This window comes from Rhamphochromis sp. 'chilingali' (genome assembly GCF_963969265.1).
Source record: "Rhamphochromis sp. 'chilingali' genome assembly, chromosome: 1".
NCBI lineage: Eukaryota > Metazoa > Chordata > Actinopteri > Cichliformes > Cichlidae > Rhamphochromis > Rhamphochromis sp. 'chilingali'.
The window spans coordinates 4,919,711-4,947,500 of NC_137929.1; the positions used below are offsets into that span (position 1 = coordinate 4,919,711).

At 42.7% G+C, this 27,790-nt stretch overlaps 1 protein-coding gene across 8 annotated transcripts in view; it reads left to right on the forward strand.

Moving 5' to 3' along the window:
* LOC308397169 (protein NLRC3-like) overlaps positions 1-27,790 on the forward strand; it is a 60,484-nt gene that overhangs the window by 17,862 nt on the left and 14,832 nt on the right. For 5 of the 8 annotated variants that reach the window (XM_080882963.1, XM_080882964.1, XM_080882965.1 and 2 more), the window contains exons 2-7: positions 8,426-8,546; positions 8,631-8,732; positions 12,185-12,263; positions 22,404-22,632; positions 22,778-24,641; positions 25,034-25,207. In XM_080882963.1, coding sequence (XP_080739089.1) covers positions 8,458-8,546; positions 8,631-8,732; positions 12,185-12,263; positions 22,404-22,632; positions 22,778-24,641; positions 25,034-25,207 — 2,537 coding nt within the window. In that variant the 5' untranslated portion in view covers positions 8,426-8,457. The remainder of the gene's footprint in view (positions 1-8,425; positions 8,547-8,630; positions 8,733-12,184; positions 12,264-22,403; positions 22,633-22,777; positions 24,642-25,033; positions 25,208-27,790) is intronic. The other 3 variants (XM_080882966.1, XM_080882967.1, XM_080882968.1) reach the window with 2 other exon arrangements.

A 27,790-nucleotide genomic window follows, 5' to 3' on the forward strand; every position in this document is an offset into this window, starting at 1 on the left:
GTTACTGTGTCTGATGTGGGCCTGTCTGATCATTACTGTGTTTTCTTTGAAAGTAAAATCTCAGCCCACACAAATATATCAACAACAGTGATCACAAAACGGTGTATAACTGAACACAGTAGTGCAATTTTTAACCAGGTCTTCCCATTAACACCTGACCTGTCCAGAGGGTCAGTCAATGAGCTCGTCAATAGCTTCAATGCTAACATGTTAAATGTAATGGACACTATTGCTCCCATTAAGGTGAAGGTTATCTCTGGAAGGAAAAAGTCTCCATGGAGAAACTCCACACTGGTGAAAAATGAAAAAAGAGAGTGTAGGAAAGCTGAGCGCAGATGGAGAAAAACAAACCTCCAGGTTCATTATGACATCTATAAAGAGAAACTTATAATAACTTATAATTTACAACTGAGGAGTGCAAGGAGGTCCTACTTCTCTGACATCATCACTAAAAACAGCCATAATGCTCGGGTCTTATTTTCTACAGTTGACAGGCTAACAAACCCTCCTGTGTCAGTGGCAGCTGAACTTCATTCGACCATGGCCTGCAATGACTTTGCCAAATTCTTCACTGAAAAAATCCAAAAAATTAGACAAGCAGTTGGTACATCAACAGCAGATCCAGGATATGTACTGTGTCCACCAAAAAACTGTTTAAACACCATGAAACAGTTTCACCCTATTAACAGCAAAGACCTGGAGGACATCTTAGGTCAACTGAACTCCTCCTCCTGCTGTTTAGATGTCCTGCCAACAAGTTTTTTCAAAAAGGTCTCAAAGACTTTAGAGTCAGACCTGTTACAGATCGTCAACTTTTCTTTATTATCAGGTGTGTTTCCAGAATCACTAAAAACTGCTGTAATCAAACCTATACTGAAAAAGGACAATCTTGACAAGACACAAATGAACAACTACAGGCCGATCTCAAATCTCCCGTTTTTAAGTAAGATCATTGAAAAAGCAGTTTCTCAACAGCTCAGTTACTTCTTAAAACAGAATAATTGCTATGATGCCTTCCAGTCAGGTTTTAGACAGAACCGCAGCACTGAAACCGCTCTGATCAAAGTGTTTAATGACATATGTCTGAATACAGACAGTGGAAAAATGTCAGTCCTAGTTTTACTGGATCTCAGTGCAGCATTTGATACAGTTGACCACAACATATTACTCAAACGACTGGAGAACTGGACAGGTCTTTCAGGAACTGTACTAAACTGGTTCAAAACATACTTAGAAAACAGGAAATACTTTGTATCAATAGGTAACTTCACATCTGAGCAGACAAGTATCACATGTGGAGTTCCCCAAGGTTCCATCTTGGGACCCCCTCTGTTTAACATTTACATGCTCCCACTGGCACAGATTATAAACAACAACAAAATAAACTATCACAGCTATGCAGATGACACACAAATATATATTACAATGTCACCAGGAGACCGAGGCCCTGTACAGGCTCTTGGTAAATGCATTGAGGAAATCAATGACTGGTTGTGCCACAATTTTCTCCAGCTAAACAAAAACAAAACTGAGGTAATAGTCTTTGGCGCCAAAGAAAAACGATTACAGGTCACCAGAGAACTTCAATCTATACATCTAAAAACCACAAATCAGGCGAGAAATTTGGGTGTAGTGATGGATGCAGACCTAAACTTAGAAAAACACATTAAGACAATAACAAAGTCAGCTTACTATCACCTCAAGAATATTTCAAGGATAAAAGATCTGATGTCTCAACAGGACCTGGAACAACTAGTCCATGCATTCATCTTTAGTAGGCTTGATTACTGTAACAGCATCTTTACAGGTCTACCTAAAAAATCAGTCAGACAACTACAGCTCATTCAGAACTCTGCTGCTCGAGTCCTCACTAAGACCAAAAAAGTGGACCACATCAGTCCAGCTCTGAGGTCTTTACACTGGCTGCCTGTCCGTCAGAGGATAGACTTTAAAGTTCTGATGCTGGTCTATAAAGCTCTGAATGGTTTAGGACCAAAATACATCAATGACCTCCTGACCCAGTATGAACCATCCAGATCCCTCAGGTCATCTGGATCCGGTCTTTTATCAGTTCCCAGAGTCAGAACCAGACACGGAGAAGCTGCATTCAGCTTTTATGCTCCTTATATCTGGAACAAACTCCCAGAAAGCCTCAGATCAGCTGAAACACTCAGTTTATTTAAATCCAGGTTGAAGACTCACCTGTTCTCAGCTGCATTTGAATAAAGCACCAAATCCACACTTTAAGCTTAAATTTCAAAACTTACATTAACTACTGATTTTACCTACTGTTCTGATTTTATCTGTTTTGATTTTATATACTGTTGTTTGTTTGTTTGTTTGTTTGTTTGTTTGTTTGTTTGTTTGTTTGTTTGTTTGTTAATTAGTTAGTTAGTTTATTTGCTTGTTTTAATCAATTTTAAATCATGCTTTTTATTTGTTCTTGTTTCTAATGTCTCTGTAAAGCACTTTGAATCACCTTGTTGTTGAATTGTGCTATACAAATAAACTTGCCTTGCCTTGCCTTGCCTTCAGGATGTTGACCATATCGTTAGGAAAGCAGAAGACTTTAGTGTTCTTACCGCACATGCTTTGTACATCCTTTACGGCAGAGTCACCCACAATCAGCGTTTCAGGCCTAGCCTTTAGCTTTCCCTGTGGCCTTTCACTTTTCAACAGATTTTCAGACCTTACTTCGCTACTTTTAGATGGATGGTTGTCCGATATAGATCCAGGGTCCTTTGATAGTGGGGCAAATCTGTTCTGCAGTTTCACATTCAGTTGTTTTGGAGGTTTGTTGTTAACCTTCCTATTCAAAGTTGTCCAGTCCTGTTTCCTCTTGTATACAGGGGTAGAAGAGCTTCTCTGTCTCGTAGGAAGTGAAGGCCAGTCGGTTTCAGAGATTTCAGCTCGCTGTGCCCTGCCTGTGATACGTCCTCCCCCTTCTAGGAGACATGATTTATGTCTTGGTTTTGCACCAAGACAGTCCAAGGGGGGATTATCACTTGAGGATTTATTATAAAGTACATAGTCTACTTCCTTGGTCATGTTATCTGTGCTCCTTAGCTGTGTACTAGCTTGCTCATCACCATTGTTTTGAATCAAAGGCAAGGTTGTTTCATTTCCACACAGTCCATTTACCTCCACGTTTACTTCTAAGCGATGAATTTTTGTCTCCAGTACTGCAATCTTCTGCAAGAGTCTGTGGTAGTCATCTGTGGAGAGGAAGGCATCTTGTTGCTAGTTAGCCTAGCGGTTAGCACCTTTCCAGGCTATTGAGGCTGTTCGGTGCCCAGACGCTGTAATCAGGCTTCAGCTGTGTCTAGGCCACAGACACACGGAGCGCTGAGGATAAGGTAACTATAAAAATGTTGCTGTTTCTGTTAATAACACTTTAGTCCTAATGATCTATAAGTGTCCAGAAGCTATCGTAGGGTAAGCTCATATGGAAAAAAGGGAAAAATCTGCATAAAAATCAATAAAAGAAGCAAAGCATTTAGAGAGCAAAGAGAGGAAGCGTCCACACTCACAAAAGGGGGAGAAAAAAATTTATACTAAATTAAGCTGTTTGTCTTAACAATAAAAAAAAAAAATCCCCCGCTCGCCACTGCAGGCTGTCTATCCTTCAAGCTCGGGTCCTCTACCAGAGGCCTGGGAGCTTGAGGGTCCTGCGTAGTATCTTAGCTGTTCCTGCTCTCTTCTGGACAGAGATCTCCAATATTGTTCCCGGGATCTGCTGGAGCCTCTCGCCTAGCTTGGGAGTCACCGCACCTAGTGCTCCAATTACCACTGGGACCACTGTTACATTCACCTTCCACATCTTCTTGAGCTCTTCTCTGAGCCCTAGGTATTTCTCAAGCTTCTCGTGTTCCTTCTTTCTCATGTTGCTGTCATTGGGAACCACTTCATCTGTCACTACAGCCGTCTTCTTCTGTTTGTCTACCACCACTATGTCCGGTTGGTTAGCCACCACCATTTTGTCTGTCTGTATCTGGAAGTCCCACAGGATCTTAGCTCTGTCATTCTCCAGCGGCCTCTTTGTAACTCGTTCAAGTGTTACACCTGTTGTTGCTGCATTGTGTTCTGGCGTGAAAGTAAGAGGCAGGAGACAGTACTGGGTCTTTGGCTCTTTACTGCACATCTGCAACACAGAAATATGTGTCTGATCTGTGTGTGTCACGCGACTGCCAGTACACCTCTCCTCCGGCCATGCTGAAAGGAGTTGAGGCTGCAGCTTCATTAACACTACAATAATATAATAAATCAAATACAACAAATTGTTTTAAAACATTAACTTAAGCTCTCGAAAACAAAAAGCGCAAAATAAATAATGTCACTGAAAAATCATCAAAAACAACCTATAAGAACAATAAACAAAATAATGGCGGCGCCTCCTGTCTCACGACTGGTGTCACCCCCTTTTTGTTCTTCTTCGCACTCCTCCTGTAATGGATGCTCCCGTGTGTACGCGGACTAGTGTGCTCTTTAGTAATGTGTGGTAGAGGTAGCACGTTTAATTTTTGATATTGTAAATAAATGAGTACTTTTTGGAAAGTCAGAAGCTGTTGCTCCTTCGCTATCCACCTGCACACCTCCGCGGCTGGCTTCACCTCCACTCCACGTTACAACTGGCGCCCGAACGTTACAACTTGGACTTCAGACGATTTTTACATGCCGCTGAGGATTCTTCTCTTCTAGCACGTGAACTGTCTCGGAAATCCCCCCAGTTTTGCGGACACTCGGACATTTTCTCCAGCCATGGCCGCAGCCTCAGCTCAGGTGGGACCCGACTAATTTCTGGATACCGTGGTGTGCCGCTGCTCCGCTTGTGAGAAAGAAAAAGAGAGAAGCTGACTCCGCGACGCGAATGGACTCCGGTGTGGATGCAGGTGTTTATCATGTTGTGAACATGCACCCGTTCCATACCTGGGACTCTCTCACTTCCAAAGAACATTCTGTTTCATTGCCTGCTGAGAGAGAGACCGCAGAGGGTCTGAACTCCGACTCTCAGGCCCACCCTGGCCCCCCTGCAGACACTGACATTGACTCTGAGCCATTCCCCTTTGATTTACCGGACATTGACTCTTCTTCTGGTGTGGGCGCTGTTCCAGAGAGTGTTTCACCCAGATCTGTCCAGCACCCAGCTGCTGGTGGACATTACAATCTCAGGCCCAGACGTTGCCCCAGAGTTACGTCTGGCTGGAGCAACAAAAGATGGACTAATGATTTTCACACAACCAGGCTTGATCTGAAGTGAAATGTTTTGGTTAAACCTGTTTGATGCTGTCTTGTTGCATTGCTACTTTGAGTCATGATATGTAGATGTTTCTGTTTGCTCTACTTAATCCAGTTTTATGGCTCTTTCGTGCGTTAAGGTTCATTCTTGGCATTTACTTAGAAAAAAAAAAAGAACAAAAGAAAAAAGTGAAAAAAACTAAGAAAACTGATTTTCCACTGTACATATTCGTCTTATTTTCACCAATTTCATTTTTAAATGGTCTTTTGACCTGTGTGTGTGCACCAATCTTAGCTGTAACCTCTATGTATAGGGTACTGTTAGGTGTGGTGTGTGCTTTTTCAGCTGTGTACGGCTGAGGACAGCCTTTTTCTCACCAGGGGGGGACTATGTAACAGTTGCTATTGTAATGCAGTGTATCACCACATGGCGGCGCCTCCTGTCTCACGACTGGTGTCACCCCATTTTTGTTCTTCTTCGCACTCCTCCTGTAATGGATGCTCCCGTGTGTACGCAGACTAGTGTGCTCTTTAGTAATGTGTGGTAGAGGTAGCACTTTTATTTTTGATATTGTAAATAAATGAGTACTTTTTGGAAAGTCAGAAGCTGTTGCTCCTTCGCTATCCACCTGCACACCTCCGCGGCTGGCTTCACCTCCACTGCACGTTACAAGCGCACACACACAACACGAATGCAGACAGACTCAGATCACACAGGCAGGAGACGGAGATGCAAAATGACATATTTAATCCCAAAAGAAAAAGTGTTTTGGGTGAAATTCACAAGTATTTAACACATATGTTACATCTTCATGGTTCCCATTTACCTGTGGGATCCCCAGGTACTTGTAACTGTGCACTATGTCTGCAATGTTGCCTCCTACCTTCCCCCTCTTTGTTACCACCCGACTACACTTCTCCAGTCCGAATGACATTCCGATGTCCTTGCTGTTGGGGTTGGGCGGTATAAACGATATACAGTAGAAACAATATAAATTTGGCCAACGGTAGAGATTTTGACTATACCCCTGTACCGTGATAGCGCATGTTGATAGTGTCATCAAGCTGCACCTGTTTTGGTCAAAAGCATTGCAGCGGCTGCAAACAACATTATCTGCAAATTATGCCGGGCGACAGTAATAGCCAAGAGACAAAGCACTTTTTAAATATGGGTAAAGCCTTTCCTTACCATTGATTCATTAATGCTTAATTCTCCCGCAGCCACTCTATTCCCATATTGTTGCAGTATATTAATGACTAACCTCGTATTGTGGATGGATTATCTCAGTTGTTCTCCTGACTGAATTTTGGCCCGTGTATAGCATCCTTGCAATTGCATCTGTCCTTAATCACCAGAATCCCCCACGTTAACTTTTATCGAGTGGAAAAAAGTTAGCGTTCATCCTTCACCTTCACTGTGCTAATGTTATGCTAACATAGCTGTTTTGCTAGCAATCACGTAGCACATCATTATATACCAGTTAGTCCAACTTCAGTAACCCTGCAAACGCCACTGCTGTTTAGTTTTCTGTCTTCATTTATGTTGGAAGTGATAGCAGAGCTGTACGTTTTAATTTTTTCAGAAATCTCTGTCAACATGGCATATCATATTTAGGTGGAAACTAGCAAGCTAACTTCTGACTCCGTTGAATTTAATAAATTCTGTTTTCATGGATGCCTGGAGGTTAAACTTAATTGTTACACCTGGTAAAGTAATAACGCTGATCAATTTATTAAAGATGAAAGAATTTAGACAGTTTTTAACTCTCAGTGATGCCGCAGTGTTTGTTTGACTTTGGGACCTGAAGCAGACGGAATTTTGGGCCCAGATTACTCCGCAAGGCTCCTGACTACGGCAGCCGTAATACTCCAACAATCCATCAAGCGGTGCACCTTAATAGCTTACCAAAGTTGTAATAAAACATTTTTGGACAGATTTCTGCACACCGTGTACTATATAAAATTAGTTCGAGGTCAGTAAGCACAACCAGAATTCATACACAAGGCACACTGTCGACTTTTGAGAAAATTAAAGGATTTTAAGTCTGCCTTATAGAGTGTAAAATACGTTATATAGAAGAAAAGAATCTATCGCGATATATCTCGTTACCGCACATGCTTCAAATTATACCGTCATATGGATTTTAGGCCATATCGCCCAGCCGTAATTGCTGTATATCCTAGTGGTGTGGATCTGTGAATCGGTGTCTTGTTCACTCTTGGCATACAGCTTGATGTCATCCATGTACATCAAGATACTTAGACAATTACACAATTACATATCAGTTATAACTAGTGTGCCATGGAGATTCGACTTCCAGGTACTCAAGGTCTACACGCAATTATCCTTGGACAACACACCAACCCTCAAGTTCTCCAGTCAGATTGAATGCCTGAAAGAAAGTGCTCACATAGAAATAGCAGAGAAAAAAGTGCTGGTGTGAAAGTGTGATTGAGGTAGGTTGTATAAAGCGCTTTGATTGGTAGGTAGAGTTAATATGCTCTATATATTAAAAAAAAGTATTTTTAGCATATTAAGAAGAAACACTATAAATGAATGAAAGTACTGATGTGAATATTTTCAAAATGTGTTTTAATTATTATCATCATACTCCAGGGATCTCAAACAGCAATAAACCAATAATTTGGTAATGTTTGTTGATCATTGTCCTATAGTAAGGTTTTCTTCATCTCCTTTTGAGGCTCCATCTCACCCATCCTCCTCTGTCACAGCAATCTTCAATATGTCCTCCATCACTGCATCCATGAAGCATATCCACTCTGTCTCCTCTGCAGAGGTCTAAACAATCCCAGCCTGTAACATAGTCTCCAAAGCTTTCTGCTCTCTAGCTGCTCTCTGATGCACTCATTTCTAATTATTCCTCTCACCAATAAAAATATGAGTACAGAGCTGTAACTCCTAAAACTTTCCATCTTTACATTAAAGCTACACAGTCAGAAAACAGCAGACTGGCATTAACTGAATTAAAAAAGCAACAGTTCTCTCTGGTGGACTGATAGTAGAGGTAGAGCAGCTGATGACAGCTTCCTCTGCCTCACACTGCTGTCACTGCATTCAGCTGACACTGAGATGAAGCAAGAAAAAAGCAGCTGATATTTGGACAGCACACATGATGGAAATGAGAATTTCAGTTGACGTGCACATGAATGATTTGTGTTTCCTCTGCAGGTAGAAAGTGTGTGTGAGCTGAATTGAGCAGCATGGATCAGTGTGAGGACAGAGAGGAGGGAGTCCCTCCCTCTAAAAGCACTCTGTGTGGGGAACATGAGAGCCAGACCAAAGCTCAGAGGTGAGATGACCATCTCTAACTGTCCATGACTCTTCTCCATGTCACAGCTCAGCACTCACATCACTGCTCCATCATTATTCACAGGAACCAGCCTGGACCTCCACCCAGCTCTGTGTCCTTACAGAGTGACCAGTCTAAAGGTTTTGGCATTGACTTTAAATCAGGCGTGTGTCGTCAAGCAGAAAGGTAATGTGTGTGTAAATGTTGTTGTGACTCAGTGTTTGTGAATAAATCCTCCATCATGTTTGATGTCAGCTCAGCTCTTTTTCACACACATTTCAATGTTCATATGTGAAGTGGTTGGAGTGTTTCCACAAACACAGCAGTTAGTTAAAGAATGGATGTTGTAAGAGGTGTTTCTGTAGTGAAGAGGCTGAGTGTCTGTAGGACTCCAGCTTCTCCAGAAGGTAACTACTTTGTGCTTTGCTTCAAACACAGTGTAGGTAGGAACTTCCACACTGTTCTGGAGTAAACATCTTAGTTTCAGTCTGTGTGTGGAACCCCTCAGTGCATATAAGGTCACCTGATATACATTTACCCCCAAAAAGTTGATTCTGTTCATCTGGATGTAGTGTTTTCACCTCTGTTTAAGAAAGTTGTCTGCCGTGACATTCCAGACATACAAGAAGCACTGAAACCAGTGGTACTCTTCTTGCTGTCTGCTGAGGTTCTGTATAATATCAGTTTTGTGCTTTGAACATACTGAATCTTTAGCTGTTCATGTTTTTAAAAGCCATTTTTTGTCAAAAGTATTTTTACACAACAAAAAATCCCTGTTTAGCTTTTGTATGCAGATGACATCCAATTATAAATTTCCTTTAAACCCTGAGAATTAGACAAATTATCCACTCTAACTGACTGAAACCAAGAATTGAACCACCAACCTTCCAGTCAGTAGCTGATCTGCTCTACTACCTGAGCCACAGCCACCCCACAAGCTTACAGCACCTGGTATTCCCAGGCAGTCTCCTATTCAAGTACTAACCAAGCCCAATCTTGCTTAGCTTCTGAGACCAGACGAGATCGGGCGGGCTCAGAGTGGTATGGCCGTAAGTCTGTCTCCTTTCTCACCCTCAATAAAATCTACCGCTCGGAATCTTGGGATAATTTTTGATCAGTCTCTGTCTTTTTGACACTCATATTAAATCTGCGACCCACTCCTGCTTTTTTCATTTAAGAAACATTGCCAAACTCAGGACTATTGTCTCCAAAGGCGAACTGCAGATCCTTGTCCATGCCTTCGTCTCCTCTAGTTTAGATTACTGTAACGCAGTCTTTTCTTGTCTGCCAAAGGTTTCTATCGCCTTCAAGCGGTTCAAAATGCATCAGCAAGGCTTTTGACCCACAGTCATAAATTCTCCGATTTCACCCCTCTGTTAAAATCCTTGCACTGGCTTCCGGTTGGGTATAAATATCAGTTTAAAATCCTCACTTTTACATTCATGTCCTTATGAGATGAGGCCCTCACTTATATTATTGAGTAGTGGTGCAACGGATCACAGGTTAGGGTTAGGGTTGGCAACCGCCAAATTAGCTGAAAGATCCTGGTAAGAAAAGCTAAAATAAAAGTTAAATTCGCAATTTATCTTCACATACTAGTAGTTAATTGATGGCTATTTATTAGGATCTGAAATCTGTGAAATACGGCCGTGGGAAGCTGCGTCAGTCAGGCGAGTTATCTCACCACAAGCTCCGATTGGTTTTTGACCAGGACTGGATCATTCGAGATCTGAACCCCGTGGGTTCAGTGGCAAGCCAATCCCAAGAGAATGACTGTAGACAGGCTAGAGTACGGTGTGGCCAGCCGTGTGATCCAGCTTCAGCGAACCTCAGGACTACAACTACATCGCTTGACACAGATAAGACTAACACTTTAAAAATGTACCCGAGTAGTGTTAGAACCAATGGACAGAAACTCTTTAATTGAACTCTTTAGAAAATTTCCTTAAAGAGAATATTTGGTTTTTATTTTATTTTGGGGCCCTTTAATGTGCCATGTGCACTGTAGGAAGCCGGCTTTAGACAGGCAGGGTTTGTAAACTTTACAACTTTCAATACATTTTCTATTCAAACTACATCTTATCTGTCATTGTGTGGTTCCTTCTCTGCTGATCCTTTCAAGGCTCCATAGTCTTACCTAGAGCTTTCTGATACTGGTCCAAAGTCGTTGATTAATTTAATTTAATGCGTATCTCATATTATTTAATTGTAATACCTGTTACATCAACGCTAGCAGTCCAAGTGGAGGAGGAGCAGAGGAGTTTGCGGTATTTAAGCAGCCCTTTGCTGCCCAATCTGACCGGACTAAAGCTATTACAAAAGCTATTGGGGTGTTTAGCTGCAGATGGGAGGCTGTATTCTGTTGTGCAAAACAAGGGGTTTAAACTAGTCAACGCTTTAGTTAACGCTTTGACGCTTTGCAGCCCCACGGACGGGACAATCCGTGGTAACTAGTTAATGGAGATTTGCCGCGTTAATGCAGTTATGGCATTAACGTCATTTTAACGAGATTTACACTGACAGCACTAGTTTAAACTATGATGAACGTGCTTGAGCCTTGCTATGACATTCCGTCGCGGCATCCACTTCAGTGACAAGATCGTTCCAAGCATGTATGAGCAGGAAAAGTTTAAAAGTTATAACTGAGCTGTCCCAGGCATCTTCTGTTGCCCTAACAAATGGGTGGACTTCCAGGGCAACGGAAAGTTACGTGAGCGTGACCGCTCATTATATCACAGCGGAGTGGTAGATAGAAAGCCCTGTACTGCCCTATATTGCATCTTAATTTCTTTTTATATAATTCCGTGGAATGAGTCTTGAGTTGAATGTTTTTTTAATAGGCAAAAAATACTTAAATAAGTAAATGGCAAGTTAAATTTTTGTCTTCTTTTTTTTTTCTGCTGATCCGAAAATTGATCCGATCCATGACGAAAAAAAACGTCATTCGATCCGAACCGTGAGACTTTTGATCCGTTGCACCGCTATTATTGAGCTTCTTCAACCCTACTCTCCAAACCGGATCCTTAGATCCACTGCTAGTGGTGTTGTAACCATTCCACGGACCCGTTTGAAAACAAAGGCGGATCGTGCTTTTCAAACCCTGGCTCCAATATTGTGGAACAGTTTACCTCCTCTACTACACACCATCAACTCTGTGGCTTCTGTACTGTACCAATGTACCTGCACATGTGATGTGACAATAAAAGTGATTTGATTTGATTTCTTTTAAAAAACAGCTTAAAATACATCTGTTTAGACAGGCATTTGGGTAATATTCATTTATAATATGTTGTCTTATTTGATATGCTTTTATATTCCCATGTGAAGCACTTTGAAATAGCTTCCTGTTTACAAAAGTGCTATATAAATAACTTTTACTTACTTATTAGGGTTTGGATATTTAGAGTGACTGGAGTTTTATGTTGTTAATGTTCAGATAGCAACAGAATATTACAATAACAACAGAATGTTAAGATAAGAGAACTGACATGTCTTTTTGTCAAATATGCTGCTCAGGTATTATCAAGTGGGTTTTTTTTTTATTTCTTTAGGTTAAAAAAGTGCAGAGGACCAGACGGTTGCATTTTAGGTTTTAATGTTTTGTTGTACTATTCTGACTTTTTATGGTGTCTCCACAGAGTGAACAAGAAGAGCTCAGTGGTTCCCAGTAGTCAGTCTGCCCAGCAGCATCAAATACACCTGGACTCCATATTTGCGGTCTGTACATGTACAACAACTACTTTTACATCTATTTACAGTAATCTCCATGCTGGATTCTGAACACAATGTTGTGGTTCCGATTTCTGACTCCTCTGAACTGCAAATACATCAACAAATATCAAGCATGTCTCAGTGTTTTAGAAGAAAAGCAAACCTTACACTTTGGCATCTGGGCAGGCCAAAAATAATAAATAGAATAAAATAACATTTTATTCAGAAGAACTTTTCAAGACAATCAAGTACACCTTACAAGCAATTAAATAACAAAATCACAGTATTCTATTGACATTTAAAAGAGAACATATTACATAATACTAAAAAGTATTTGGCAGAAGTGTAGTGAATACTGCATAAAATGCATCAGAAAAGGCAAATTATAAAAAAAAAAAAGTGTTTTTAATCTACTTTAAATATAGGGAGAGAAGTAATTTTGCGTGGGTGTGTATAAACTAGAATAATTTACATGAAACATGGCCAGAGCTTGTACAAGAAAAGCTGTATTGTTAGCTGTGGGGAATGATAACTAATATTGTATAGATGGAAATATGATGCCCCTCCACGAATCGCTATCTTTTTGTGGTGGAGGGGTTTGTGTGTCCCGGGGATCCTAGGGGTTATGTTGTCTGGGTGCTTTGTGCCCCCTGCTAGGGTCTCCAATGGCAAATTGGTCCTGGATGAGGGACCAGACAAAGAGCGATTCAGAAGATCCTTATGGATCGAGGCCCAGGGCAGGTGCCCGAGGGCGGGCGTCTAGCCTTAGTCCATGGAGCCCAGCTGGGCACAGCGTGAAAAAGAGACATGTGCCTATCTTCCTGTAGGCCCGCCACCTGCAGGAGGCGCCTTAGGGGTTGAGTACATTGTGAATCAGGCAACAGTCAGAAGCGGAGGTCCTGGTCGACCGACACACGGCTACCAAGACTGGTGATTGGGATATGGAATGTCACCTCTCTGGTGCAAAAGGAGCCTGAGTTAGTGCGTGAGGTTGAGAGGTACTGGCTAGACATAGTCGGACGCACCTTAAGGCACGGCCTGGGCTCTGGAACCAGGCTCCTGGAGAAGGGCTGGACTCTGTCTCAGTCTGGAGTTACTCCTGGTGAGAGGTGGCAAGCTGGAGTGGTTATCCTGGTATCTCCTCAGTTTGCTGATTGTATGTTGGGACGAGAGGGTTTGTTCCCTGCATCTCCAGGTCAGGGAATGGGTCCTGACTGTTATCTCCACATATGCGCCAAGTGTCAGCTCAGAGTGCCCAACGTTCTTAGAGTCCCTGGTTGGGGTGATGGAGGGTTCTCCACCTGGAGACTCTGTTGTCCTACTGGGAGACTTCAGTGCTCATGGGCAATTACAGTAACACCTGGAGAGGTGTGACTGGGAGGAACGGCCTCCTGGATCTGAGCCCAAGTGGTGTTTTGGTGTTGGACTTCTGTGCAAACCACAGTTTGGCCATAACAAACACCATGTTTAAACGTAAGAATATCCATAAGTGCACGTGTGACTGTGAGGATGCCTGGGTCGTTGACCCAGGGTTTTTGAGTTTACTATATTATTTATCATTTCTAGTCTTTGGGTTTTTGTTAGAGTCATGTCTTATGGTTTGTCTCTGTGTAATCATTTGTTGCTGTCTCCCCTGTCCGCTATATCCCCGTGTCCAGTCAGTGTCTGTGTCTGCCCTGGTCCCATGTCTCTGTTCCCTCTGTAGTGCCTGCATGTGAGTCTGTGTCTTTGTTCAGTCTGTGTTATGTGTTTCCTGTTTTACTTTGAAGGTCTCTGTCTTATCTCAGTGTGTTCAGTTTACGCTTCCTTGTCTCGTCAGTTTTGAATTGCCCCAGCTGTGTTTCCCTCCTGTTGTCCATTCACTGATTGCTCCCTCTATGTATTTAAGCCCTGTGTTTGTTTGTCATTGTCGTGATCTACCCTTATCTAGCTGTGTGTTTTGTCTGCCCGTGTAAGTTATTTGGATTCTTACTTTTGTTCTGTTTGAGTTCAGCATTAAAGCTGTTTCAGTTTACATTTGTCTCTGGAGTCTGCACCTTGGGTCCTTTTCCTGCCTGCACACAGCCGTCACATAACAGTCACCAGGACATTCTAGGCCGCAGGTCAATGATTGATTGTGTAATCGTATCACCAGACCTACACCCATATGTTCTGGACACTAGGTTCTGGACACTATCTCTTCCAAGGCTGCCCTTTGTCACCAGTTCTGTTCATAATTTTTGTGGACAGAATTTTTAGGCATAGCCAAGTGCTGGAAGGCCGTTGTTTGGGTGGCCTCAGAATCTAACCTCTGCTTTTTGCAGATGATGTGGTTCTGTTGGTTTCATCGGTTTATGGCCTCCAACTTGCTTTGAAACGGTTTGGAGCCAAGTGTGAAGTGGTGGGAATGAAAATCAGCACCACCAAATCTGAGAGCACGGTCCTTAGCCGGAATAGGGTGTAGGCTGTCCGGAATAGGCTGTCCACAAAAATTATGAACAGAACTGGTGACAAAGGGCAGCCTTGGAAGAGATAGTGTCCAGAACCTAGTGTCTGGAACGAGTTATTGTGAGTTTCGGTGTCTTTTTCACAAGTGATAGGAGAAGGGAGTGGGAGATCGACAGACGGATTTGATGTGAAGTTTGGCAAACCCCGGGGCCTCCTGGGTAAGGTGTTCCAGGCATGTCCCACTGGGAGGAGACCCCCGGGGCAAACCGAGGACGTTCTGGTGAAGCGGTGTGTGTTGGAGTGTTTCCACAAACACAGCAGTTAGAGTGTAAAGAATGGATGTTGTAGGAGGTGTTTCTGTAGTGAAGAGGCTGAGTGTCTATAGGACTCCAGCTGCTCCAGAAGGTAACTACTTTATGCTTTGCTTTGTGGGAGGTCTGGGTTTCATTGCTTGAGCCGCTCCATCTGCGACGTGAGATTGTGGGATCTTCACCACACTTCAAGCTGCTCCACTTACATTCTATAGGCAGACTCGTCGTTGTAAGTGATTACACCAACCACAGTTGTTTCATCTGCAAACTTCACAATGTGATTAGTGCTGAATCTGGCTGTACAGTCATGAGTGACCAGGCTGAACAGCAGTGGGCTCAGGACACACCCCTGAGGAGAGCCTGTGCTCTCTAAGGTCTTAGTATGTGGCTGCCCACCTTGACTTTCTGTTGGCTCTTTGTCAGGAAGCTAGAAACCCACTTGCAGGTTGCCGGGTTCACGCCTAATAGCATCAGCTTTTCCACCAACTGCTGTGGAATGATTGTGTTAAAAGTTGAGCTAAAGTCGATCAAAAAGACTCTGGCATAGGTGTAGGGGTGGGTTTTGATTATCGATTAAAATCTAGCTTGGATAACGTGATATCAATTCATTAAAATCCTGAATCGATCTTTTTAATATAAATTTATTTTGTCCGAACCGCCACAATCTCAGGTTAAACCTTACAAATTTTCAACAACCACCAAACAGCTAAAACAGTAAATGAGAGCAGGTACACGGATTCTGCACAAAGACGTGAACACAAAGCGTTTACGGATCATAGATCAGAATCAGTGAGATGTCGCCTTTCTCACCCGATGGCACGAGCCATCTGAAAGCCAACAGCTCGCTGATTCTGATGCTTCCGCGGGTCCGCGCTTTGTGTTTACGCCCTTTTTGCATTAGATTCTGAAGCTGTTAGTTTTATCTCTCTCCAAACAATATTGACTGAACCAGCAGCAAAAGAAGATCCAAACTATGCTTCACATAAACATCGCCATGAATTCCCTCTTACTTTTGCTGTTTTGCCTCCACCATGTTAAAATCACACTCCATGCACAGCTCTCTCTCTCTCTCTCAGTATACTTCAAAAACAGCTTCCCGTCTAAAAATCTGTTTTCTCTATTATTCACTACCGTTGTTTACAGTGCTGTCGGCGGCTGTTTCTTTCCTTTTACTGTTCAATACTGAACAAATTAAAACTTTAAATTATGCAAAATTGCAAAACGCTCAGCTGTGTCTCTGAAACCTCTGTAACTTTGCTCTGCTTCACGTCAGCAGCATCAGGTAATGTTCATATGTTGATTAATCGTTTTCTTTCGTTTTTGATCTACTGCAGAATATTTGTATAAAATCCCAGGCCAGGAAAATCGCCTTCATCTTTTTCTGTGTATTATCCTCCCTTTCTTTGACACAAAGGCATCTGCTGTGATTCTTACACCTTTGATAAAGTCTCACAAGTGTCAGCTTTCTTTTTATAGATATAAAAATATGGAAATATATGGTAAATGGACTGGTTCTTATATAGCACTTTTCTACTCTTCTGAGCACTCAAAGCGCTTTACACAACTTGCGCATTCACCCATTCACACAAGCACATTTTTCCTAGGTGCTTTCTAACTGACATTCACACACATTCATACTCCGATGAACGCATCGGAGAGCAATTTCAGGTTAGTATCTTGCCCAAGGATATTTGGCATGCAGACTAGGGGAAGCCAGGAATCGAACCACCAACCTTCTGATCAGTAGATGACCTGCTCTACCACCTGAGCTACAGCCACTCCCTGATGCATGATCTGAATTATAATATTTCTGACTGTGTAACGCAAAATTTCCCTAATTCAAATCGAACCAAATTGACTTGAATCGAATTGTGGATCGGAATCGAATCAATTCTAGAAATCAGTGACGATACCCAGCCCTACATAGGTGTTCTTCCTCTCCAGGTGTGACAGCATAACGTGCAGTGTGGTAGGGATAGCATGCTCTGTAGATCGGTTGGTTCTGTATGCGAACTGAAGGGAATCCAGGTCTGTTGGGAGACTGTTCATGATGTGCTTCAAAGCATTTACTCACAATTGGTGTGGGGGCCACAGGCCGGAAGTTATTTAAGCATACCGGGTTGACTTTGATTGGGATTGGTATTATGATGGCGCTCTTAAGGCAAACTGGCACAAATCCCTCTCTGTGCGAAATGTTGAAGATGTCTGGAAAAACATCTTTCAACTGCACTGCACAGTCCTTTAAAACAGTAAGCAGTTTTTGATATCGGCGACATGGGCGGTTGCCCAGGGCGACATTGTGGCGGGGCGGCATCACAGGCATAGACTAAAAAGTTGCTCACACCCATGCTGTCCCGACATCATGCCAGTGCATTTTTGGGATGGCATATGCACCGGTTGGTTTTCTATCACCCATTTCTCAGGGGTAAGGACGCCCTCCATTTACGAGGTGTGCCTGCTGATTGTGGCACAGGGAGGAGAAGGCGGGACAGCAGGGTATTCTCTGGCTGGCTGAAGTGGCATCTAATAACCTATTTGCAAAATAAAACAAAATAAAAACAAACCAACAAACACGAAAACACCAGACATTATGATACAGAATTATAATTTCCACCAATGGTTTTTCTAAATTCCATTCGTGAAAAGTGAGCATGAGAGCCCTCGGTGTGTCTGCCACTGTGCTGAAATCAAAGTAAACTTTATTGTCATCTCCGCTATATACAGTACTGAACATAGAGAGACGAGATGATGAGGCTGCAGTTACAGCAGGGCAAGAAAACAAACAATAAACATATGAAGAGAAAGAAAATGAATGTGCACTTTAGGACTGGGGGTAAATGGATGAGGGAGTGTTCGCTCAGGGCATCAAACAGGCTAGAACCACCCCTACGTCCAAGGATGTTATCTGGTCCTACTGCTTAGGATGGGTTAAAACTGGTAAAGGCCTCACCTCACCTCAGCTGTAGACAGCTGAAAAACATGGTCACCTGATGACAGTGGGAGTGCTTGTGCCTGGGTGACCAAATCGTGCATAGAAATTGGTCTGGTCGAGAACGATCATTCAGCCTTGACGTTGGGCGAGGTGGCTTGTAGTCCGTAATGTGTTGTAAGCCCTGCCACAGCCGTCGTGGGTCTTTGTCGCACCTGAAGTGGCTGTCCAATTTATGTGCATACAGCCTCTTCGCTTCTTTAATCCCTTTTGACAGCTTCTTCCTTGCTACAATACAGTGGGGCAAAAAAGTATTTAGTCAGCCACCGATTGTGCAAGTTTCCCCACTTAAAATGATGACAGAGGTCAGTAATTTGCACCAGAGGTACACTTCAACTGGGAGAGACAGAATGTGAAAAAAAAATCCACGAATTCACATGGTAGGATTTGTAAAGAATTTATTCGTAAATTAGGGTGGAAAATAAGTATTTGGTCACCTCAAACAAGGAAAATCTCTGGCTCTCACAGACCTGTAACGTCTTCTGTAAGAAGCTTTTCTGTCCCCCACTCGTTACCTGTATGAATGGCACCTGTTTGAACTCATCATCTGTATAAAAGACACCTGTCCACAGCCTCAAACAGTCAGACTCCAAACTCCGCCATGGCCAAGACCAAAGAGCTTTCGAAGGACACCAGGAAAAGTATTGTAGACCTGCACCAGACTGGGAAGAGTGAATCTACAATAGGCAAGCAGCTTGGTGTGAAAAAATCAACTGTGGGAGCAATCATCAGAAAATGGAAGACATACAAGACCACTGATAATCTCCCACGATCTGGGGCTCCACGCAAGATCTCATCCCGTGGGGTCAAAATGATCATGAGAACGGTGAGCAAAGATCCCAGAACCACACGGGGGGACCTGGTGAATGACCTGCAGAGAGCTGGGACCAAAGTAACAAAGGTCACCATCAGTAACACACTACAACGGCAGGGAATCAAATCCCGCAGTGCCAGACGTGTTCCGCTGCTGAAGCCAGTGCATGTCCAGGCCCGTCTGAAGTTTGCCAGAGAGCACATGGATGATACAGCAGAGGATTGGGAGAATGTCATGTGGTCAGATGAAACCAAAGTAGAACTTTTTGGTATAAACTCAACTCGTCGTGTTTGGAGGAAGAAGAATACTGAGTTGCATCCCAAGAACACCATGCCTACTGTGAAGCATGGGGGTGGAAACATCATGCTATGGGGCTGTTTTTCTGCCAAGGGGACAGGACGACTGATCCGTGTTAAGGGCAGAATGAATGGGGCCATGTATCGTGAGATTTTGAGCCAAAACCTCCTTCCATCAGTGAGAACTTTGAAGATGAAACGAGGCTGGGTCTTCCAACATGACAATGATCCAAAACACACCGCCCGGGCAACAAAGGAGTGGCTCCGTAAGAAGCATTTGAAAGTCCTGGAGTGGCTTAGCCAGTCTCCAGACCTCAACCCCATAGAAAATCTGTGGCGGGAGTTGAAAGTCCGTGTTGCTCGGCGACAGCCCCAAAACATCACTGCTCTCGGGAAGATCTGCATGGAGGAATGGGCCAAAATACCAGCTACTGTGTGTGCAAACCTGGTAAAGACCTATAGTAAACGTTTGACCTCTGTTATTGCCAACAAAGGTTATGTTACAAAGTATTGAGTTGTATTTTTGTTATTGACCAAATACTTATTTTCCACCCTGATTTACAAATAAATTCTTTACAAATCCTACCATGTGGATTCATGGATTTTTTTTTCACATTCTGTCTCTCACAGTTGAAGTGTACCTCTGGTGCATATTACTGACCTCTGTCATCATTTTAGGTGGGGGAACTTGCACAATCGGTGGCTGACTAAATACTTTTTTGCCCCACTGTATAAGATGCAGTATTCCCAGATTTAAAGGCTTTGTCCCGAACTCTCAGGAAAGAACGAACATCTCTGGTTAGCCATGGTTTTTGGTTGGCTTGCCTCTCATACTCACACCAACTTACAAACCAAGACTGCAGCAGAACAAGCCAGTGGTCAGAGAAGTTAGAATTTGGCCACCAGAAGCAAATTCTGCACTGACAGACTTTTGTGACGACCCAGTGGGAAATCTTTATAGAGGCTGTAACATATAACAATGTCTGTGTTAGGGCTGCTCAATTAATCGAATTTTAATCACGATTACGATCTGGGCTTTCAACGATCATTAAAAATGACCGAGCCGATTATTAGCCCCTCCCTCGTGCTTTACTCTCGCGCTTCTCCGTGTGGCAAATCGAGCGCACCTCTCTGCATTTCGAACACGCGTCACAACAATTAAGAATACCCGAGGGAAGCTCGGAAAGCTAAGCAGAAGTTATTTGGAGAGGAGAGTGACTGCTGTTGGTTGAAAAGAGGAAAAAAAAAACTTCAGTGGTGTGGAAACATTATGGGTTCAGTCAGACGTGGATCAAGATGACACAGTGTGTAAACTTTGCTACCGTGTCATAGCTGCACCACAGAGCAACACTGCAAAGTTCAATAAACATATATGTTTACATTTTTCATTTATTTTTTATATTGCAAACATTTGCACTGTTATCAGTATTTACACACTATTTAATATTATTTTTTTAAAGTCATTATTCAATAATTGTTATTGTTAACCTTTTAAAGCCCGGTAGAACTGGAACCGCGTAAGCTAGCGCAATAATTTCTTTTGCATATGAAACCGGAGGAGTTGTACTTACATCTTATGCCTTCAGCTTGTCCTCGGTCACGGCTTCCTTCCACATAAAGCTTTGCAAAAATTGCATAAAAAGCGCTTGCAGGAACAAAAACATAATATTCCAGAAACACGCTTTGCCGATCCGATCAGCTGTTTGTAACACTTCCCACATTGAAAAAGACGTCAACGCGAACTATCGCATGTCCGCCATTTCTTGTCCAAAACCGGAAGTGACGTCATTTTCGCGGAGGGTTAGGGTTTTTGCAACTTTTTTGTATTTAAAGTTTTGAGGGATAAGCCTCTTAAATTTCTCCAAGTAGAAATATATGTAAAAAGGAAAACGAAAACTATTTTCAATTTTTTTGTAGTTTATTGCACTTGTTTGCAATTAATGTAATTACTATGGACTTAATGCAGACATATTATTAAAATATGGGCTATAACATTTGTATTGATGTATAGCAACTTGAAATGCTCCCAAAAATGGCACTACAGCATGTAAAAAAAAAAAAAAAAAAAAAGAAAAAAAGCTCTGCTGGACTTGATTTTATGGTAGGTCTTAAAGGGTTAAATAAATATCGTCAAATAATCGAGATCTCAATTTCAGTGAAAATAATCGTGATTATCATTTTTGCCATAATCGAGCAGCCCTAGTCTGTGTCTCTCATCAACTACATCAATAAGTGGTCAGAGTTACCAACATGGGAGAGGACAGTAGCTTTGTAAGAATGCTTGATGTTTGTATACACTTTGTCTACTATATTCTCTCCACTGGTTGCAATGCGCACAGAATTTGGGCAGAACAGATGTAAGACTTGCCTGGTTGAAATCCCCCGCTGTTATAAGGAAGGCATCAGGATGATTGTGCTGCATGATGCGTGCTAACAGTAACTGCTGTCAGCTCCCGTGGCATGTAAAATGGCTCAGATTTCACAGTTAAGGCATCTAGATGTGGTGAGCAGTGAGTAGAGACCACCACAGCATCCTGGCACCACGAGTCGTTTGTGTGAATAACTAGCCCGCCGCCTCTTTGTTTACTAGTCAGCAAGGCTACTCTGTCTGCTCTGTGTAGCGTTAGCCCCTCGAGCTGCACCGTAGCGTACGTGATGAGAGGTGAAACGTCTTCAAATAACTTAAAGATGTCCAGACGCTTTTCTTTCCAAGCTCCTTAGACTATGATAACCTGGATGACTGAGAACCTTCACAGTACATGATTGTTTCATTAGCCAAGACTCAGTGAAAATTGAGACACAACGGTTCCTCACACTATGTTGAGAAACTCTCAACAATCTGATGTAGTCCATTTTGTTTTTGTTTTCAAGGGAGAGGATATCGGCAAGAGAGAGTGTTGGTACTGCTGGCTTGTATGGGTTAGCAGCTAGCCTGGCTTTAGCTCCTCCATGCTGACCCCGCTTCTGCATCCTATCACACCGCTTTCTGTGTTTCTTCTTGGGTGCTGTTCCAGGCGTTGTCATGTGTCTGTCATACATATTCTTATAGACAACATGAGTCATAAATTTTAGTGACAACATTTAGATTTAATAGCAATAGAAAGGGATAGATAATGGAAAATATTCTGAAATATGTGGATTTTACCTTTTCCCACTTCTTTTAGAGAGTCTGGGTTTGAATTTCATTAAGTGATTGTGAATATTGTGCCTTATTAAACTGATTACCAGAAACATGCCTCATCCTATGTTCTTCTTTTCTCTCCTGTGTGAAAAAAGCTTTTGGGTCATATATAAAATATTCTGTTCCAGATACTGGAGGACAAAATTATTACTTTTGTGAAAAAAGAGCTGAAGAAGATCCAGAGAGACCTAAGTCCAGATGACCTACAATGTTTTAAGAGTCAATGTGAGGATGAGGTTGTATTACAGAGTGTGGATGAAGAACACAGTAAGAGCAGCAGAGAGGCATTCGTGATGATTACAATGGACATCCTGAAGAGAATGAAGCAGGATAACCTCGCTGAGCATTTGCTGAGAAGTAAGGATTATTCAGTTTAAGCTGCTAAAACATTCAACAATTTCTGAAGAAATGAAGAGAAATACATTCAAAATATGTGGACTTGATAAATTCTTGATGTGTGTGTGTGTGTGTGTGTGTGTGTGTGTGGGGGGGGGTCACTCAGGAACCTGCACTAGGAACTTCCAGTGGTGTCAGCATGAATTTAAATCTAACATGAAGAAGAAGTTCCAGTGTGTGTTTGAGGGCATCGCTAAAGCAGGAAACCCAACCCTCCTGAATCAGATCTACACAGAGCTCTACATCACAGAGGGAGGGACTGCAGAGGTCAATGATGAACATGAGGTCAGACAGATTGAAACAGCATCCAGGAAACCAGACAGTCTAGAAGCAATAATCAGACAAGAAGACATCTTTAAAGCCTCACCTGGAAGAGATAAACCAATCAGAACAGTGCTGACAAAGGGAGTGGCTGGCATTGGGAAAACAGTCTTAACACAGAAATACAGCCTGGACTGGGCTGAAGACAAAGCCAACCAGGACATCCAGTTCATATTTCCATTCACTTTCAGAGAGCTGAATGTGCTGAAAGAGGAAAAGTTCAGCTTGGTGGAACTTGTTCATCACTTCTTTACTGAAACCAAAGAAGCAGGAATCTGCAGCTTTGAAGACTTCCAGGTTGTGTTCATCTTTGATGGTCTGGATGAGTGTCGACTTCCTCTGGACTTCCACAAAACTACAATCCTAACTGACCCTAGAAAGTCCACCTCAGTGGATGTGCTGCTGATAAACCTCATCAGGGGGAAACTGCTTCCCTCTGCTCGCCTCTGGATAACCACACGACCTGCAGCAGCCAATCAGATCCCTCCTGACTGTGTTGGCATGGTGACAGAGGTCAGTGGGTTCACTGACCCACAGAAGGAGGAGTACTTCAGGAAGAGATTCAGAGAAAAGAAGCAGATCAGCAGGATCATCTCCCACATCAAGACATCACGAAGCCTCCACATCATGTGCCACATCCCAGTCTTCTGCTGGATCACTGCTACAGTTCTGGAGGATGTGCTGGAAACCAGAGAGGGAGGACAGCTGCCCAAGACCCTGACTGAGATGTACATCCACTTCCTGGTGGTTCAGGCCAAAGTGAAGAAGGTCAAGTATGATGGAGGAGCTGAGACAGATCCACACTGGAGTCCAGAGAGCAGGAAGATGATGGAGTCTCTGGGAAAACTGGCTTTTGATCAGCTGCAGAAAGGAAACCTGATCTTCTATGAATCAGACCTGACAGAGTGTGGCATCGATATCAGAGCAGCCTCAGTGTACTCAGGAGTGTTCACACAGATCTTTAAAGAGGAGAGAGGACTGTACCAGGACAAGGTGTTCTGCTTCATCCATCTGAGTGTTCAGGAGTTTCTGGCTGCTCTTCATGTCCGTCTGACCTTCATCAACTCTGGACTCAATCTGCTGGAAGAACAACAGAGAATCCCGATGTTGTCTAAGTTAATTAGCAAACCAAACCTACAATCTCTCCACCAGAGTGCTGTGAACAAGGCCTTACAGAGTCCAAATGGACACCTGGACTTGTTCCTCCGCTTCCTCCTGGGTCTTTCACTGCAGACCAATCAGAGTCTCCTACGAGGTCTGCTGACACAGACAGGAAGTAGCTCACAGACCAATCAGAGTCTCCTACGAGGTCTGCCGACACAGACAGGAAGTAGCTCACAGACCAATCAGGAAACAGTCCAGTTCATCAAGGAGAAGCTCAGTGAGAATCTGTCTGCAGAGAAAAGCATCAATCTGTTCCACTGTCTGAATGAACTGAATGATCGTTCTCTAGTGGAGGAGATCCAACAGTCCCTGAGATCAGGAAGTCTCTCCACAGATAAACTGTCTCCTGCTCAGTGGTCAGCTCTGGTCTTCATCTTACTGTCATCAGAAGAAGATCTGGATGTGTTTGACCTGAAGAAATACTCTGCTTCAGAGGAGGCTCTTCTGAGGCTGCTGCCAGTGGTCAAAGCCTCCAACAAAACTCTGTATGTATGCATGAATCCACACTTTTATTGTCAAAATATTTATGTAATGTATATTTTATGAAAGGAAGTCTTTGCATTTCTAAAACATTTTTGGATGTAAAAAAAAACAAAGCTCTTGGTCAACTTTTTATAACTTTTCAAAAACTGATATAAATTAAAAAAAATAATAACATCACTGGAAGGAGCTAAAGCAGTTTCATCACAACAGAGGGATGAATAGTGGCTCTATCAGGGTTCAGTATGTATATTTTTACAGATGCAGAGTTGTAACTGCTGTTTTCCATGCTTGAATTACAAGTTGTTTTCTGAAGTGTGTATGGAATTATTTGTTTTCCCTGTGGTAAGTTGAAAATAAGTCATTTAGTTTGATCACAATTATAATTGTTTTTCAGACTGTCTGGCTGTAACCTCTCAGAGAGAAGTTGTGAAGCTCTGCACTCAGTTCTCGTATCCAAGTCTTCTAGTTTGGGAGAACTGGACCTGAGTAACAATGACTTGCAAGACTCAGGATTAAAGCTGTTGTCTGCTGGATTGAAGAGTCCAAACTGTACCCTGGAAATTATCAGGTGAGGATTCAAATTTCTTTCATTAATTTAAATCTGGATTATACTATTGTTCAAACCTAAACATTGTTGAATTCTAAATCAAACTTCTATTCTTATTTAGGTGTATTAGTCTCTGAATTATTGTTTTTACTTATTCATTTTCATATCTAGACGATCCATTTTCACATTTTTTTAGGAAATCCCCCACACTGGTTCATTGAGCATGAAACTGTGTGTATAACGTGCTTTTAAGGAACTAGTATGTTGAGAGATGGCAGACATTTTGGATTCATCCATCCAGCCATCCATTGGCTTCCGCTTATCCTTTTCAGGGTCGCGGGGGGCGCTGGAGCCTATCCCAGCTGTCATAGGGCGAGAGGCGGGGTACACCCTGGACAGGTCGCCAGTCTGTCGTAGGGCCAACACACAGGGACAGACAACCATTCACACTCACATTCATTCGCACATTCACACCTAGTGACAATTTGGATTATCCAATTAACCTATCCCCACAACCTGCATGTCTTTGGACGGAGGGAGGAAGCCGGAGTACCCGGAGAGAACCCACGCAAACACGGGGAGAACATGCAAACTCCACACAGAAAGACCCCGGCCTGATGTTGGAATTGAACTCAGGACCTTCTTGCTGTGCGGCAACAGTGCTAACCACCGTGCCACCGTGCTGCCTTTGGATTCATAACATATCAATTACTTTTCATTGCTACAAACTGTTTCATACAAGATTGCAGCAAATGTACTTCAAACCTTTTATTTACAGCAGCACGATGGCACATTGGTTAGCAGGTGCTGAGTTCAATTCCACCACCTCACTGGGTCCTTTCCATGTAGATTTCTGCCCATGTTTGTGTGGGCTCTCTCTGGGTACTCCGAATTTCTTCCAATAAGACATGTATTTATTGGGGTTAGGCCAATTGGTCATTCCAAATTCCCCACAGGTGTGAATGTGAATGTGAATGGTTGTTTTTCTCTACGTGTTAGCCCTGTCACAGACACTTGCACTACGGCTGTGACCGTGAAAAAGATAAACAGGAGAGAATGGACCTTTGACCCCAAAATTATGCAATGAACTTAGAAAAATGAAAGTAAGGTAAACAATGAGAATATGGCAAACACTAAAAGGAAGTATATAATTATAATAATGTATACTTTATTGATCCCCGTGGGGAAATTCCTCTCTGCATTTAACCCATTCACTCAGTGAAGCACCGGCCAGCGATTGGGCACACGGGGAGCAGTATGTAGGGACCGTACCTTGCTAAGGGGTACCTCAGTGTAGCCGTTCAGAGGATTCGAACCCTCGACCTTCCGAATACGGTGCCGGTGGTTTTTTTATAGTGGAAATAAAAACTTAACCTGTGTGGTGGCAAAACCATAAGGCAGTGAAAAAAATCAACACCACCTGTGTTAGGTTTTATGTTGGCACAAACCTATTGCTGGAACAGCCGAGGCAATTTTACTGCAGCTAGCAAAAGCATGAGGCACCAGGCAGAACTCTTTGTGTGATCTTGTGGAAGAGGGAGATGACCGAGACGAACACTATTCCTGCTGCTCAAACCCCAGTCACTCTTAATCAGCTCCCCTGTAGCACTGCTCTTTATTGAGGTTACTGTCTGTGTGTGCGTGTGTGTGTGTGAATGTGGGTTGAGATGTCACCCTGTGAACGACTCCCCAAGTTAGTGTTAGGAGTCCAGTGGTCCACCTAAACAAAGGGCTCTTATACTTAAACAGATACAGATGTGTTTACCATACCATATATAAGGTACGACCTCTCTCATGACCTTAGGACATGTGTGGCATGCCAGAGCACTCAGGAACACACACAGTCTTTGCAGACCACTAAGGGTCATTCTATCAATATGCAATCCATTATTGTCAGGGCTCTGTGTGCGGGCAGGCAGAGATGAGGATCCAAATGCAGGACTCGAACACAGAATTGAAACTCAAAAACCTCAGCTTTATTGCTGGCAGGAAAACAAACATGAAGTGATGATGGAACACTGAGACCAAGGACACACAGGCATAATCTGATGGTACGATGCGACACCGAGCATGGGAAAACACAGGGCTTATATACACAGGGTAGTAACGGGGGAATTGGCAACAGTAGGGAGACACAGCTGGGAGAGATCAGGGCTAACGAGACATGGGGAACAAAGCTGCACACACTAACATAAGACAAAGACTTTCACAATAAAACAGGAAACATGAATCACAACTCAGACATGGACTCAACACAGAGACAGAAAATGACACATGGAACTGAACTATACATGAAACCACAATTCCTAAAACATGGATAATAGAAACATGAAACTCTAATAATAATCCCCACAACCACAAGAGAAAAAGAAAACAATCCATGATGCAAAATAAAACCAAAACATAATAAACTCAAAATACTGGGTCCAACGGACCCAGAACCGTGACAATTATATTCCTCTAAACATATATGATTGTATATTTCTAAGCATAAATGACAATCCAACAATAGAACCCTGAAAACTGTCAATTGAAAGAAAGGATTAAAGATTTTGGGGTCTGTTTTTCAATATATGCACATTAACATACGTTCAGAGCAATTTT